General features: G+C 43.8%; 1 protein-coding gene across 1 annotated transcript in view; it reads right to left on the reverse strand.

Moving 5' to 3' along the window:
* LOC147018034 (oxytocin receptor-like) overlaps positions 1–12,321 on the reverse strand; it is a 90,575-nt gene that overhangs the window by 30,124 nt on the left and 48,130 nt on the right. Inside the window, exon 2 of the mRNA XM_085897309.1 lies at positions 5,852–6,888. Coding sequence (XP_085753435.1) covers positions 5,852–6,761 — 910 coding nt within the window. The 5' untranslated portion in view covers positions 6,762–6,888. The remainder of the gene's footprint in view (positions 1–5,851; positions 6,889–12,321) is intronic.

Genomic DNA, 12,321 nt, shown 5'->3' on the forward strand with positions numbered 1-12,321 from the left:
TCCACACTTGAACCAAAATTGAATCGCCTTGTTCTTGTCACCTACCCAACTCATGCACCAAGTTTTGGCATAATCTGCCGACAGGATTTTGAAATAACATGCTATATAACATCATTTTTGTCCCCATCTCTCAATGGTGAAGAATCAGGTAAAAAAAAATTTAATTCTAGTGTCCAGATCCAGATCTTCACCAAAATCGAATCAATTGGTTCTTTTAACACACCCAATCTGTCCACCAAATTTCGTCTGAATCCGTCCATAACATTTTGAGATGAGGTATATATCGTTTTTGGCCCCCACACCATAAATGGTGAAGAATCACTTTAAAATTCTCGGATCTGGATCTTCATCAAAATCAAAATCAAAAAAAGAATCAATTTGTTCTTGTCCAGACCCAATCCGTCGGCCGAATCCATCTCTAATTTTTGAGATATCATGCTACATATAGTATTTGTTCTCTCTCTCTCTCTCTCTCTCTCTCTCTCTCTCTCTCTCTCTCTCTCTCTCTCTCTCTCTCTCTCTCTCTCTCTCTCTCTCTCTCTCTCTCTCTCTCTCTCTCTCTCTCTCTCTCTCTCTCTCTCTCTCTCTCTCTCTCTCTCTCTCTCTCTCTCTCTCTCTCTCTCTCTCTCTCTCTCTCTCTCTCTCTCTCTCTCTCTCTCTCTCTCTCTCTCTCTCTCTCTCTCTCTCTCTCTCTCTCTCTCTCTCTCTCTCTCTCTCTCTCTCTCTCTCTCTCTCTCTCTCTCTCTCTCTCTCTCTCTCTCTCTCTCTCTCTCTCTCTCTCTCTCTCTCTCTCTCTCTCTCTCTCTCTCTCTCTCTCTCTCTCTCTCTCTCTCTCTCTCTCTCTCTCTCTCTCTCTCTCTCTCTCTCTCTCTCTCTCTCTCTCTCTCTCTCTCTCTCTCTCTCTCTCTCTCTCTCTCTCTCTCTCTCTCTCTCTCTCTCTCTCTCTCTCTCTCTCTCTCTCTCTCTCTCTCTCTCTCTCTCTCTCTCTCTCTCTCTCTCTCTCTCTCTCTCTCTCTCTCTCTCTCTCTCTCTCTCTCTCTCTCTCTCTCTCTCTCTCTCTCTCTCTATTCTAGTATCCAGATCTTCACCAAAATCTAATCAATTCGTCCTTGTCACACACCCAAACTGTCCTTCGAATTTCGTCCGAATCCATCCACAACCTTTTGAGATAACTTGCTCACAGACAGACAAACAAACAAACAAAGACAGATAGACAGGCAGTGAAGAAAACATAACCTCCATCCACATTCGGTGGCGGAGGTAAGAAGCATAGGCCCACAATATTAGTTACAATTAAAACAAAAGTCCAGGCCAAATATAAAGCAACTTTGTATAATACATGCCCAAATGCAGATAGAAATTTACCACGACATTTTTAACCTCCATATGCAAATGCAAACACATTACATAACTGGCGTGACAGGAGTAAGACATGATTTTGGGCCGAATTGTGCACTTTTGGTAAAAAGCATGAAATTTGGCACACTAATCCTTCACCCAATATGAAACAATTTTGGATGTGGATTTGCTTCCATGGTGACCTCTAACAGTTGCCAGAGGTCAAATTCAAAATGGCCACATTATCTCCCTCGGGAGTCCATAAATATGATACAACTGCATTGAACACTATCAGAAGTCACACAAGAGGTCATGGATGGTGACCTTTATCTTGATCTGAAGGTCATATGGATTTTTTTTTTCCGTTTATAGGTGTTTTTTTTTTTTTTACCAGTTTCATATATTTTCCAGTTCCATCGCCACAAGGTTATTTTTTTCAATGGAAATCCTTTATTTTGAACCTGACCCCCTTTGTGGATCATGAAGAGCGCTAATCAGACCATCGGCATAAATGTATGCCTACATCCAATAAGTGTTTGAACTATGCTGGATGTCTCTCAGTGCACATATGAGATACGTGTCCCCTACCCATGGTGCATCCAGTGCTCTATCATAAATTTGTTTTCGGAAGGTTAGTAGCAAAGAAGACCATGTGGAGTTTTTCAGCAATGGCATTTGATCAGGCCCATTCACAGAACATTGCACAAGTCAAGAGTGATGGTGGTGCCATTTGGTTGACAGAAAACCTCCAAGAACTCTGGCACTGGGTGGGAGCTGGACTCAAAGTGTCTCGAATGATATCCGAGTTCGAAGACACCATATATGGAGGTAAAAGTCACCCTATCAAACATCAAGAAGAAGAGCCCAGCAAAACAGACTGAGAGGTAACCGCTCCCATTGAAACCAACAGAGAGATGGGAAATCAATTTGAGGAGGACAGTGAAGAACTTCTAACGCTCGACAGTAAAGCTATCATGGACCAAAATGTAGTGGACACTGTGAAGAATGCATGTAAGATTGGGCTGGATGAGTATAATACCTTTGTTGAGGAGCGGTTGCTACAGCAGAAAAAGCCGATTCAGGAGCTTCTGAAGAAAAACAGCTTTCCACTCTTCACTCTAAGAAAAAGTAGAAAGAAACAGATCAATGCAGTCAGGATTCTCAAAGGAGATTGTGTTTTTTGTTTTTTTTTTACTTCTGCACATCACTTGCCAGTCACGTGAAGGCAATCTCAAGGAATTAGACATGAAAACCAATCAACATGAAAACCAATCAAATCAACATGAAAACCAATCCTCGAAAGAGGTGGTGAGATGAGATCAGGCAACAAGGCCAATCTCCTAATGGAGTTTGAAATGTACACGAATCCTCCACCAGATAAGACACCGAAAGTCACAGGTTATTTACTAAATGGTGCAATGATCAGACGATCCAGATGTTTTCCCCCCGGTGCATCCCAGACATTTCAGGAATATGTTGACAACATATTTGTTTTCTACATCAACCAATGAATGGAGAAAATCGAATGAGTTCACGTTGTATTTGATGTATATTTGGAGAACAGCTTGAAGAAAGGGACAAGAGAAACAAGAGAAATCGGATGAAGAAGAAAAGTTACATCTGCATCAAATATCCCTGGGAACTGGCACAGCTTCCTCAGAGTAGATGAGAACAGAAAATAACTTTTCAAAGTCTTAGTAGTTGAAGCAACATCACGAGTTTGCACAGGCAAGAAAGAACTTCTCTGTACAGTCAGAGAAAATGTCCTTTGCAACTCTGCTGATATCGACAAGAGTAGCCTGGAGCCCGCTGGGGTACTCACACATGAGGAAGCCGATACACTCTGTTGGTGCAACATCTTCATGCAGCAATCATCGGTCATCAGAGAGTTATGGTGAGGACTGGAGACGCAGATGTAGTTGTGATAATCATCGCAATCATGTGCAAGATCCCGGTGACATAAATCTGGATTATTTTTGCAGTCGGCAAAAACTGAAGTAACATTGCAGCTCATGAAATTGTGTCCACACTGGATCTTGACAAGGTGCGTGCAATCGGTACTTTTCATGCACTCACTGGTTGTGATGTAACATCGTTCTTTTACAGGAGAGGCAAAAACATCACCTGGAATACCTGGGACACGTTTAAGTGAGAAAAGCTTTCCTTATGTTGGTGAAGGCACCTTTTTTGAGCTCAGGTTCTACTCTGGTGATGATCGAAAGACTTGTAGTGCTACTGTATGAAAACAAGCGATCTCTCAAATGTCAATGAGCGAAGACGGCATCTATTTTCAAGGAAATTGAGGGCAATTGAGAGTATCCTGCCGACACAGGCTTTTCTTGGGCAACACATCTACCATGTCACAAATCAAGGAGGCCATGTCTGGGGCAAGGCTTTGGCGCAAAAGCTAAAACTTCCAAGAACTCGATTGGGGGTGGGAGCAGATAAATGGGCAAGGACAGACAACCTGTACACCCAAATGGACCACACTTGCTCAAGCTGTTAATGAATGCTATGAACTCATTTGCTGTGGTTGCAAGAAAGATTGCAAGGGGCTGTGCAAGTCCACTATGGCTAATCTCAGGTGCACAGCCCTTTGCAACTGCAGTGGAAACTGAGGATACTTAAATTGAGCCCTTTAACCAGAAGTGACGCATACTTTCTAAAGCCGCTGTCACACCTTGACGTTTTAGCCAGCGTATGCCGACGTATGAAAAATTTGGCGAATACGCTGGCACACGTCGAATACGTTATGGGAAAGTTTTGTATATGTTAAGATCACGCTGAAGCACGCTGGCATACATCGTAGTACGCCGAGCTTGTCAACAAATTTTGTGCATGCACAAAATTTGTCGACATATGCCAGCGTATGACTCACACGTTCCGCTACGCTGGCCATAAGTTGTAGGCACATTATGCGATCGTTGACACACGTCGACACACATTACTTGTAAGTTACTCATAAGTCGAAATACGTCGAGGTAATGTCTCGCGTACCCGAAACTTATTTCTAACCTATGAGTAACGTGCTTTAAACCTATGTGTAACGTATCTCCAATGCATATTGACATATGTAGACATATTTGATGTCTTCCGGATGACCACAGAACTTACTGAACGTGTTTCTAACTTATAGCTACCGTATAATGGCATATTGGCAACGATTAGGGGAATTGGTATATAAAAATGGGGTTCACAGGAGGAACCCGTCAGTGTTCCAGACTCCATGGTGAGCAGATGTCCATGTCATCCGAGAGATGGAGGATCCGGCAAGGCTGAGACGAGAATACCTACTCGCTGTCCTCCAACATCAACATGACCTCATCGATTTGACACTGTACCAGTTGCGTGCCAATAGAGCCAGGAGAAGAAGAGGTGAACGGAGGAGAAGGAACTGGTTGAGACCATGGATTGGGAGGTGGTTATGATTTAAATCGTCGAGCGGCAGCCTTTTAATAGGCCACGCCACGTGATCGTCGGCGATACGCTGCCGCGCTATGCATAAGTTAGACTATCGTTGGGCATAAGTTGTGAACGCCGACAACACGCTAAGCATTTGTTGGTATAAGTTATCAAAACGTTCTGTGTACGTTACTAATACGTTATGCAAACGTCCAACTCGTTATGAATACACCCAAAACTGGAAAAAAAATCATCAATAGTTCAGTGTACGCCAGCGTTTTAGATAAATTTTGATACGTTGCCATATGCTGGCGAAATCGTCAAGGTGTGGCAGGGGCTTAAAATGTCGTTTTTATGGAAGAACCACTTTTTTCTCTCTTTATTCACAGATAATCAGTGATAATTATTTTATTCATCACATAAGTAACGTATTCTCTTAGTTCTAAAAGAGGTATTAAAATTTTGGAGTTTAAGAAGTTACAGCTTCCAAATTTTTCTTATTTTGAAAATGAATTGCATTTTCCCGACTGATTTGAGACTGCACTTTGATATTTTAAATGCTTTTCTGTAAAACGTATTGATGTGTTTTGTTGTGGGATAATATGTTTATTCATGCAATAATTGCATTATCGTATATATTTTCGTAAACATAAGGTTCAATGAATTGAAAGCAGCCAGAAATGGAGAAAAGAAAAAATAGTTGAAAAGTGAAAAAAGTTTAAAAAAAAAATAGAGGATTTGACCTTGAGATTATCAGTCATAATGAAGGTCCTTTTTGGAAACTATCTGAATGAGTTCATATGTGTTCAATCCATTTATATCACTTAAATTTGTAATTTTAGCAGTAAATAAGCCTTAAAGATATCCCCTGGCCACCATTTTGAATTTGACCTCCGGTATCTATGAGAGGTCAGCACTGAGGTGTATCCTTATCCACAAATATTCAGTATGGACCAAAGTAAAAGTGTGCCAAGTTTCATGCTTTTAAACCGAAGTGCACATTTTTTTCGTCTTGGCAGCCCGACTATTATAAAGAACTGCAGTTTGGATGTCTTCTGTTTGCATGTTGATTAGAAAACAGAACTTATATGGGAGTGTCTCATTGTCTCACCTTCTCCAGGTGCATTGTGGTCCCAAACAGACCACATTTGGGCAGTAAAAAATGGCGTCCAGCACACCACATAGACCAGCACGATCACGAGGGTCATCTTAATGGTGCGCATCTTGGCACGTGAGATTCCACGAACACTGCTCACACGGGAGAGCTCGCGGGACCCTCCCTCCAGGCGATGTAACTGGGCGTGGTGTGTGTGCTTCTTGGAGCGCACTTTGCTCCAGATCTCTACACTAATGAGCCCATAAGAGGCTGACAGCAAGAGCACCGGAACTACATACACGACCATGGTTATCCAGGTGATGTATGCAGGTGCTGCCCATGGGTACACAAAGTCAGCCCAGCAGTCCATCTTCCCTGGATCAACTTCTTGAAGTGAGAAAATGAATACCTGTGGAGCACTGAACACTGCACTTATCAACCAAGCCGTGGCCACCATGGCATGTGCGCGGTGACAAGGCTGCTGCAATGTGCGAAGTGGATGGCATATGGCCATGTATCGGTCCAATGCCATGGCAATGAGCATGTAGGTTGAAGCGAACATTCCGAGTGTCTGAAGGTACTTAACGATGCGACAAAGGGCATCAGGTCCTTGAAAACGGAACGTTACATCCCAAGCAAGCTGTGGGAGAACCTGGAACAGGGCCACTGTAAGGTCTGCTATGCTCAGGTGTGCAATAAAGAACTGCATGCGTGACTTTGTGCGAGTGCTTCTTCCCTTGAGCAGGACAGCAAGAACGCAGATGTTTCCTACCAGAGCTGCCACAAAGATCGCCGCCAAAACGGCCACCTCGATCCTGGCTAGCACCTCATCCCGGCTTTTTCCACAGTCCAAGGAAGTATTGGTCATACAAGACTGTGTTCCATTGTGTGTTTGGTTGCTCTTCCTCTCTACATTCTCCATCATGATGTTCTGCTCCTTGGTCTATCACCTGTTGACGAGGCTCAAACTTTCCACAGTGTTCCAAAGATACGAGCAGGCAAAGTGGTCACAGTTCAGAGTTTGGTCTCTTCTGCCCCACCAGTTGAACCACCTGTGCAATGAGGTACACAATGAGACGTATCACATTGACTGTTATCTGTATGGATTTATGATATTTGTTCAGTAATTCCATGGCCTAGGCCATAGAACAGAGCAGTAGAAAAACAAAATTAGTGTTCATGAAAAGTTTTTTTTTGTTTTTAATCAAACAGGATGTAGAATAGGCATAAGATATTGTTGCTTATTGACTTTTATTAATTTTTAAATGTCAATGTCTAACCATGGACTTATTTATGTGTCATTATAACCCTTGTGTCATTGTCAAAAACTGGAAACATTTTCTGAAAAACAACCCATTTTACACACGTGGGTGCTGTTATCCACTTTTCAAAATAAACTTTTACAACATATCTCAGCAATACAATGCTATAATAGATATAACAGCGTCGTGACATACAATCATTAGAGTATCACATTGCAAGTTGAATCTGGAATAAATATTTCTCATTACACTAACAAACGCATCAAACCTTACAAAACAGTCACGTGATCGAATTAGAATGGCACTCGGTAGAGCGCATAGCACCTTCGCCACCAGTAAGCTGAACGGTTTATGTTTTGTATCGTCCCACTGATCGGCCGGATCTGCGTCCAGACCCAAACTAAAATCGAATTGGCTTGTTCTTGCCACCTTCCAAAGTCATCCACTAAGTTTTGTCATAACTCGTCCACAACTTCAAAGATGTTGTGTTTTGTCTCGTTGTGGGCCCTATCCCTCAATTGTGAAGAATCATTTAAAAAAAATTCGTACCCGGATCCGGATCTTCATCAAAATCCAAGGAGATCGTCCCAGCCACACACTCAACCTGTTCACCAATTTTCATCCGAATACTTGCACAACTTTTTGAGATATCATGTTACATATAGTTTTTACCCCATCTCTAAATGGTGAACAATCACTTAAATCTACGTGTGTGTGTGTGTGTGTGTGTGTGTGTGTGTGTGTGTGTGTGTGTGTGTGTGTGTGTGTGTGTGTGTGTGTGTGTGTCCTCCATAACTCCAAAATCATAAAACCCAGCAGCTTGAAACTTTGCATACATACTGTTACGGTTGTGGAAATTCACAGAACACCATTCAGGTTCCCCAGAGAACAGTTATGTCGATAAGTGCGTGTCCAGGTTAGATTTCCCCACCAATGTCTAAAGGGAATTATTTGTGTGCCGGGCTGTGAATCTTGAGGTAGTATTATTCTTTTCTATCTTTATTTTGAACAACATAACCTCACCACCTTCTCCACAACCGCCAACATCTCTTTCAAACAAACAACGACATCTCAACAACCACGCCATCCACACCACCACAACAGCATCTCAGGAACTCCCGCCCCGATATCCCTCAGAACGGGTAAACAGAAATGACGGTTGGGGCGGGGCCCTAAAAAAGGGCGTAAGCACGTCCCCATCGGAGATTCCAAAGATTTAGCCCCGCATGCTGGGAGGAAAGGGGGAGGGGCGAACGCCCTGGGGCAATAAAGGGCCGTGTCGGAACGCCGAGAAAGCAGTTGAGAGGCGGTTGTGAGAGAATTGGTGAGGACATCGGTGGAATCGGTGTGGAGAGCGGGAGCAGGTGAAGGCGTCGTTGGAGTTGGTCGAGTCGGAGCCGGAGAGGAGTCGCCATCCGGTTCGCCGTTGGAGGCACCGTTGAAGGCGTTATTGGAGTCAAGACGAGTTCAGGCAGAGACATCGAGGGTCACCCAGTGAGTCACCAAGAGGGTGGCAGGTAGCCTGCTCAGTCTCCCAGAGTCCCTTCGGTCATCCTGGCTCCGAGCAAATATTAAAGGCTTACGAGCCCGGGCCTTTTCTTCTCTGGGGTTTTGCATGGAAGTCTGTGGCGCATTGTCCTTTACGTAGGATTGTTATAAGTGCATTTACATACTGAGTAAACAATGGCTGTAAGTCTTTTTGCTCGTGTCCTGTCCCCCACCCCCCCCCCCCCATTTCTTCATTGACTGCATGCGTGTACAATAAATGCCCCCCATTGTTTGAATATTTACCTGCTCGTTGGGTCCCTTCCTCCATTGAACTGCCATAATTGCGTTTGGAATAAATAGCTGGTTTTTAACACTGATAAGGTAAATGGGTCCAACGGGGCTTGGCAATAATAAACCGCTCGGCAAACGCAGACGAAAAGAGCTGCTTAAAGTGGCTCGTTTCTGAGCAGGTCCCGTTGAGGTACAACCTCTCGGTAGTCTGTCCGCGCGAATAATTAGGTAAATCGACAATTCGGCGATCGACCCTGTAGCGCGGGCAGAGCATTGACAAGGTTGTGGTGTGGTTAAAAACACACCCGTGGTTGGATTTCAGCGTTGATCCGAAAGCTGCGACTGGATTGCCACGTTCGGTGGGCGCGCGGCCGCCAATTGGGCTGAGGCGGTCGTCTGCGCGCTGAAGTGGCAAGAATCCACAACAATACTAAGAAAACTCCAAGGAAGTTAGGGTTCGGGTTAGGGTTAATTAAAACACCCATTTTGAAGATAATTAACGGCCAGATTTAATTATATCCTTAGGTATCAGGCACATCCTCGGTCACCACTCTCTATGGGGTGTTAAGGTGTATCCGAGGTAACCTCGCTGGGGTCTGAAGCTACCATGCTTTTTGGCCTGCTCAAGCATGCCTTGACTTGGAACAGGCCACAACGATTTCTTAACGATAAAGTTTTTTTTTTCACTTTCCTCACTCATATTATTGAATGCTTGTTCATCATAGCTATAAATCGAGGGGTAAATTGCACTCAACGTTAACATTCTCCAGGATTTTTCCTGGAATTCCGGGATTTTTCATTTTTCCACGAAACAAAAATAAATTCTATCAGATTTTCAAATTTTTATCCTTATCTCGCGCCTTGTCGACTTCCTCCTCATCATGGTAGTGCGAAACTCGCTTGATTTTGCTCTCTCACTTATGCTGGTTCCTGTCCCTCTCCGACTGGGTATAGCCGACACCAGTTCATTGGAATTTGGCTTCATGGCCAGAAATGATGGGCAAGTCGTTTGCTCCGTACCCCAGCCATACTGCGCACTGCATTGTGGGACTGGCCGCACTGGCTTAGTTGCAAATGGCGGCTATTCTGAATTAGTTTTTCACCACCAATTCAGTGGTAATTCGGTTTCTCAATATTATCATCATGAGTGATTCATCAGATGCCGCATCTGGAACGGCCAAAAGAGCTGCAGAGGACATGGTAACATCAACAGAAGGTAAAAAGCAGAAAAAAAATATGGACAGACTTTCAGCAGGAACTGGCTCGACTTGGAAGAGTTCAAGGGTTGGCGAGTCGATGATTTCTCGTACGGTATTACTCGTTGTAAGATTTGTAATTGTGAATTGAAAAATCCGAACAAAAGCTCATTGACGAAACACAATCAGACTGAAAAACACAAGAAAACGGAATGGGAAAAGAAAGGTGCATGGAAGATCAGCACCTTTTTTGTCGAAAAAAAAACGAGGACAACCTGAGTACGAGAACTGCTAGAGCCGAGGTAAAAAATCACTGGATTTATGGCTGAGCATAGGATGCCTTTTTCACACGCCGACCATTTGACGCCTTTTTTACACGCCGACCATTTGACACCTTTTTTACACGCCAACCATTTGACGCCTTTTTAACATGCTGACCATTTGACGCCTTTTTTACATGCCGACCATTTGACACCTTTTTTACATGCCGACCATTTGACGCCTTTTTTACATGCCGACCATTTGACGCCTTTTTTACATGCCGACCATTTGACACCTTTTTTACATGCCGACCATTTGACGCCTTTTTTACAGGCCGACCATTTGACACCTTTTTTTACATGCCGACCATTTGACACCTTTTTTACAGGCCGACCATCTGACGCCTTTTTTACACGCCGACCATTTGACGCCTTTTTTATACGCCGACCATTTGACACCTTTTTTACACGCCGACCATTTGACGCCTTCTTTACACGCCGACCATTTGACACCTTTTTTACATGCCGACCATTTGACACCTTTTTTACACGCTGACCATTTGACACCTTTTTTTACACGCCGACCATTTGACGCCTTTTTCACACGCCGACCATTTGACGCCTTTTTCACACTCCGACCATTTGACACCTTTTTACACGCCGACCATTTGACACCTTTTTTACACGCCGACCATTTGACACCTTTTTACAGGCCGACCATTTGACACCCTTTTTACACGCCGACCATTTGACACCTTTTTTACACGCCGACCATTTGACGCCTTTTTTACACGCCGACCATTTGACACCTTTTTTACACGCCGACCATTTGACGCCTTTTTCACACGCCGACCATTTGACACCTTTTTACACGCCGACCATTTGACACCTTTTTTACACGCCGACCATTTGACACCTTTTTTACATGCCGACCATTTGACACCTTTTTACACGCCGACCATTTGACACCTTTTTTACATGCCGACCATTTGACACCTTTTTTACATGCCGACCATTTGACACCTTTTTTACACGCCGACCATTTGACGCCTTTTTTACACGCCGACCATTTGACGCCTTTTTTACATGCCGACCATTTGACACCTTTTTTACACGCCGACCATTTGACACCTTTTTTACATGCCGACCATTTGACACCTTTTTTACATGCCGACCATTTGACACCTTTTTACACGCCGACCATTTGACACCTTTTTTACATGCCGACCATTTGACACCTTTTTTACATGCCGACCATTTGACACCTTTTTTATACGCCGACCATTTGACGCCTTTTTCACACGCCGACCATTTGACACCTTTTTTGCATGCCGACCATTTGACGCCTTTTTCACACGCCGACCATTTGACACCTCTGATTTCATCATTGTTTCCAAAGGACGATTAAATGCAAAAATATCAAACTGAAGAGAACAAAAGCCCTGTACATCATGGAGGATGGTATTGCCTTCCACGGGAGACGATTTTTAGCTGAGAAACTAAGGAAAACCAAATTGAGTATCCTCGATGAGTCCACCGACAAAAGTGTCAGTCAAATCCTTGCAGTCATGGTGAGCCATTTTGAGGATGAGACATTTAAAGTGAAGGATTCGCTACTTGACGTGATTGAGGTCGACAATAGCACTGCTGTGGCTGCGGGATTATACAAGTTAGTGAAAAAAACTATTACATGATGTGGATATACCACTCGCCAACGTTATCGGACTCGGCGCGGACAACTGCGCTACTATGATAGGGTCATCCAACGGTTTTCAGGCCCTAATTAAAATGGATGTGCCGAATATATTCGTGCAAGGATGTGTCTGTCATTCCATGGCCCTGTGCGCCAATCACACAACCAAACTATTGCCGTCTTGGTTGGAGGGCGTACTACGAGATATAGGAGCCTATTTTAGCCACAGTGCTAAATGCCAACACGAGTTTGGTCTTATATAAGACGCGGTTGGGGAAGGAGCGAAGCACAAAAT

This window comes from Eptatretus burgeri, chromosome 10 (genome assembly GCF_056783735.1).
Source record: "Eptatretus burgeri isolate ZD-2024b chromosome 10, Ebu_testis_v1, whole genome shotgun sequence".
NCBI lineage: Eukaryota > Metazoa > Chordata > Myxini > Myxiniformes > Myxinidae > Eptatretus > Eptatretus burgeri.